This window comes from Chanodichthys erythropterus, chromosome 22, assembly GCF_024489055.1.
Source record: "Chanodichthys erythropterus isolate Z2021 chromosome 22, ASM2448905v1, whole genome shotgun sequence".
Classification (NCBI taxonomy): domain Eukaryota; kingdom Metazoa; phylum Chordata; class Actinopteri; order Cypriniformes; family Xenocyprididae; genus Chanodichthys; species Chanodichthys erythropterus.
The window spans coordinates 29,665,789-29,670,800 of NC_090242.1; the positions used below are offsets into that span (position 1 = coordinate 29,665,789).

Below are 5,012 nucleotides of genomic sequence, written 5' to 3' on the forward strand. Positions count from 1 at the left end.
AAATGTCAGGGCATGTCAAAACTCCTCCAGAGCCCCAAGGGTTAAATCACTTTCATCTTAGTATTGTTTATGTGATAACGTACCAGTAATAACGTCCCAGTGCTTATATGCTCATATTTGTCTTAAAGGCGGCTACATATGTTTCCACTTAAAATCAACTGTAAGATTAGCATACATCAAAAAAAAAAAAAAAAAAAAAAAAGCCAATACATTTTATGTTGTAAAAATGCATAATAAATTCAAGAATACCCTGTCTTTCTACACCAAACTTTAACAATCTTTTGTCTTATCTCTTTGGTTTGTAAACCATATACTAAGGGATTTAATCCTGGTGGTACAATGTGAAACAGTATACTACCTAGTTTTCTACTTTCAGAGTATTCAGGAAAACGATGAAGGAAAATAAAAATGGCTCCAGAAACAAACATGATTACATAAACAGCTAAATGAGTGCTGCAGGTTTTTATGGCTTTGCTGTTGAGTGCTTTGTTTTTGCTCCTTATACATACAGTAGCAATATTGACATATGTTATAAATATAGATACAGCTGACAGGCAGGCTACAGTTATGGAATAAACAACTCCAAACACGTTATTAATACTTGCATTTTCACAGGACAGTTTAAATAGTGAGGCATTGTCACAGAAAGGGTTTTCAATTATAGATCTGCAGTGAGGCAGACGCACAGTAAGGCCCAACATAATTGTCACCATGAGTACTGACAGCCCCCAGGCTGATGCTGATAATTTAACTACCATTTTATTGGTCATTATAGTTGTGTATCGCAATGGATTACATATAGCCACATATCTGTCAAAAGCCATGATCATCAGCACATAGTGACATGCTGCTGTAAATACATGCACAAAATAAGCTTGAATAACACACTCCACATATGTTATATAGCGCTCTGAGGTTTCTCTTAAAATGTCTTGCATTAAGCGTGGCAAAATGACAGTGGTCCCTATTATATCATTAACTGGCAAGTTACAGAACAGAAAATGCATAGGATCATGCAGATTCTTCTCTGATGAAATCAGAAATATAAGTGTAATGTTTGATACCATTGCAAACATATAAGCCAAAAAAAGCACAATGAAAACAAGGTAAGAGGACTGATGCGTAACTTTGAGTCCTTCTACAAGGAGAATGCTGTTTCTAAATGTCAGGTTGTCCATTAGCTGCTTTACACAAATCCTGCAAACAGAGTAACAAACAGATGTCACTTTGATTAATAATATACATTACTTGAATTATTTAATTGGATATACTGCACGCTATAAACTAATGTTCTGCCATTGTTTTACAACATACTTTGCTTGCTGTTGCTGCAGTACATGACATGACATGACATGACATCAATATTTAATTTTTTGCTAACACTACATAAATTAATAAACTAGTTTACACATATGTGTTGACAAATACCTGATTTATAAATGTACTAACAAAAAGTTCACTATGTAAAGTAATTTAATTTGATAGCAGTCTATATACAATAATGTTACTTAATAAATGTAAATGCTGCATCTTGCCTTAGTCTCAATAATATTCTCCCTCTAATTATTAAGTTAAACTGTATTACTTGCTTGAGTTCTCTGAATAAAAGTTTAATGGCCCTTACCTTTTAATGTGGGGTTTATATGAGTTTTCTCTTTCATCAACCCAACAGGGAAAACTGATATCATCTGTTGCCATGAGTAGTAAAGCTGTTGATTTTGTGTGTGTGTGTGTGTGTGTGTTTGTGTTGTGTTGTTAAACACTACTAATTCTAGAATGTTGGTTATAACCACAAGATAGAGCTGTTTTCTGAAATTTTGGCAGATATATTATGAAGAAATTTGCTTATGAAGTAATTTGGCCATAGCACATTTTGTGTATATTGTGCCATTTTTTAAATTAAATTGTATTACCAAAATATATTTTTTTGTAGACTGAATGTTTACAAAACATTTAAACTGTAATAATAATAATAATAATAAAAATAAAAAAAGGTACTTTTCTAATCTAAGTTGCACTTTTTTCCCCAGAAAGGTACTTTTACATACTTAAATATGAGTAATGTATATTTCATACAACACTGATCTCAACAAATGAGTTCTGTCTGAACAGTGTACAGTGTACAGTCGTATTTTCACAGGGAAGCAGGAAAGGATACTAACCCTTAGTTTCCATTCAGTCACGCTTGATGTTACGTAGATACTGACGTAATGGGGTCTCGTCTGGGAGCCCAATCTCCTCCAAGTGGTACAAAATGAACCAATCGAGATTGGCCAGTGACATTTACATGCCGCACCACACCTACCCAGCACAAACGGGTATAAATATGACCGGCATACTCACTTCATTCATACTTTTGCTTCGGAGCTGAGTGGTTGTGCAGCGATCACTCTTTCCAATTCACCTCTATTGAGAGTAAATTTCTGAGCAAATAACAGCAATCTTAACTGCTATGAGGAGAACACTCCGAAAACAGCCATTTTAATTGCAATTTTGCTTGCAGCTCGTCATGGGATCTCTTTGCAGGTGTGATGGTGCATTCCAGCGGTGTTTGCACCCAAATTGCTGTGCACAAAGGGCAGCATTCACCCCTGGGTGCCTTGGCTTGGAGTATTTCCCTAAACGAGCAAGCACGGCAGTGAGCATCTTTTTAAAGAAGTCTCTGTCCGTGTTTCCTGTTTTCATCTGACGGCCAAGATCGCTGTCTCACATGCCCAGCATGTTGATGCAGCATTCGTGGGTGATTCGTGTAATCGAGGGAACATGATCACGTTGACACGCAGGTCGTGACTCTCCTTTCTTGTAAAGGCTTGAGTCCCCTTTGTTGTTGCCCAGCCGCCGCTTGGGTGTAAAAGCACAGCCACAGGTCTGTTCAACACTTTGGGAGACTGAGGGTTAGAGCGAGAGCATTCCATTGCGAAACCCCCCACAGATCTCCTGCTTCTCAGCGTGTCGTGTGCTGGTGAGCTGCCTGCTCACGAATGCTGCGTCGTTGGGCACTCCGGATGAGGATAAAATGTTGACTGCCACGCGCTCAGACTCGTTCTGAGCAATTGCGGCTGGTGGATTGGTTCTGGGCTCTGAGCGCAACGCAAAAGATCACCTCGCCGCGCCCCATGAAGAGCCTTGGCAGTATGGAGGTACATTAGTGCCAAAATCTGTTCAAAGCTTTTATTTTGTCACTACCCTCATCTGTGGGGCAGTCAGGGGGATCATGGGGGTTCCTCAGGTGGACTGTGCTATTGCGATGCATTTATGTCCACAAAGTGCTGCCACCTGGAGGAATCATCTGTGGCTCCCATCCAGTGCCTGTGAGGTGATGGCAGCTCTAGCTATTAAGCCTCATGGTGCTGCTGGACAGACTGCCTCCTTCTTGCATGCAATGGTCATCCTGCTGGTCAAAGCAAAACACGAGGGTAGTTAAGAGCCAGGGTTGATGCAGGACCCTCGCATACTTACTGACCTTGCCCTCTGGGTGAGAGAAGTCGCGGCACGGGCCCTCGGCCAGATAATGTCCCCCTTCATGGTCCAGGAATGCCATCTCTGGCTAAACCTTGCAGAGATGCATGATGTCAACAAAGTACGGTTTCTTCTTGCTCCCATCTCACAAGGGGATTGCACAGCAGGTCTTGTCAGTTCAGAAGCAGGCATTTCTGTCGTGGTCCAGTCTGCTTGTTGCCTAGAATATCCCCCTGCGAACAAAAGTTGGATCAGGGTGAGAAGAGAGATAGCTAGAGAGAACTGGGACGTTGATGGATGTTTATTCAGTATTTTTATTTTTACGTTTTTCTTGCAAATTCATTAGGGCAGAATAAAGCCGAGTGTCCATGAGAGCTACAAATAGCGCAAGTCAAGATCTTTTGACTTGCAAAGTGACCGACAAGCAGTTCGGTGTCGGTAACAGACCAGTCCAATCTTGTGTTGTACAGACAAATGAAGGAAGCGGATTTAGCTGCGAAGGATTTGTGGTATTTATAAATAATGTACCCACATATCTTTGGTTAAAATTCGTTATCATTGTTAAGTAAAAATCAAACTCTTCCCTTTGATCTGGAAAAACTTGACACAAAATGTCTCGGTAAATGCTGAAAGCAATAACGAATTCGGCGAATGAGAGTTTACGTTGCAATCTAGGATCAGACGTTTTGAGGAAAACTGCCACGTCACCACAGCAGACACGGGGGAATGCTTAATCCAGCAGGAGGAGGAAAAATCAGGGGAATTGCTAGAGAGTTCGTAGGAGGACTAGCTGAAAGGTTACAGCTAGTGATGGAATTTTTTCAAATTTCATCACCTTCGATTCTAAACCTTTGATGGTGTCTGAAAGGCTTTAGACAACCTGGATGAGCTAAGAATTTATATCAACAGGTTCGGAGATAATTGGAGGAGATGACATCCGTGCAGACTGTGTAGATCTTTTGGCTGGATGAGGAGAAGACGACTTGGAGGACCTCTTCCTACCGGCTTGTTTGGTCTGGCCTGACAGTGTTGAAGTTGAAGTAGTACATTATGGGTTCAAATGCACTATAATAAATAAATTTTTTAAATACAGAGATAGTATATTAAAAGCACATTTTAGTTCATATTTCATACTGTCTCAAAATAGCACAATTGAGTACACTTAGATGATCTTAAAATGATTGAAGTACTAAAGAAGAATTTGTAGTATATTAAGTACAAAATAAGTGCACGGAAATAGAGCACTTTAAGTATATTATAGAAATGTACTTTTTTTCACCTGGGTGTTCTACAGTTTCAGAATGTTAGGTCTCATGGCATCAGTGTCCTCTGTAATCCCTTTGGGCCTGCTGCATATGAGACCGTTTCAGTTGTGGCTCAAAGCCAGGGGGTTACATCCAAGGGCCAAACCCCTAAGGCAAATAAGGGTTATGCACCACAGGCTTTGTACCCTATCTATGTGGCTCAGACCCTGGTTCCTCACCTTGGATCCCACTCTAGGGGCGCCATGTCATCGTAGATTGTTAACGACAGACCGGTCTTAAGTGGCCGTC

General features: G+C 40.3%; 1 protein-coding gene across 1 annotated transcript; it reads right to left on the reverse strand.

Moving 5' to 3' along the window:
* Positions 1–239: 239 nt before the first annotated feature.
* Positions 240–1,178, reverse strand: LOC137012759 (olfactory receptor 52N2-like). The gene has a single exon (XM_067376187.1). The coding sequence runs from the start codon at positions 1,176–1,178 to the stop codon at positions 240–242; it is 939 nt and encodes a 312-aa protein (XP_067232288.1).
* Between the last annotated feature and the right edge of the window lie 3,834 nt (positions 1,179–5,012).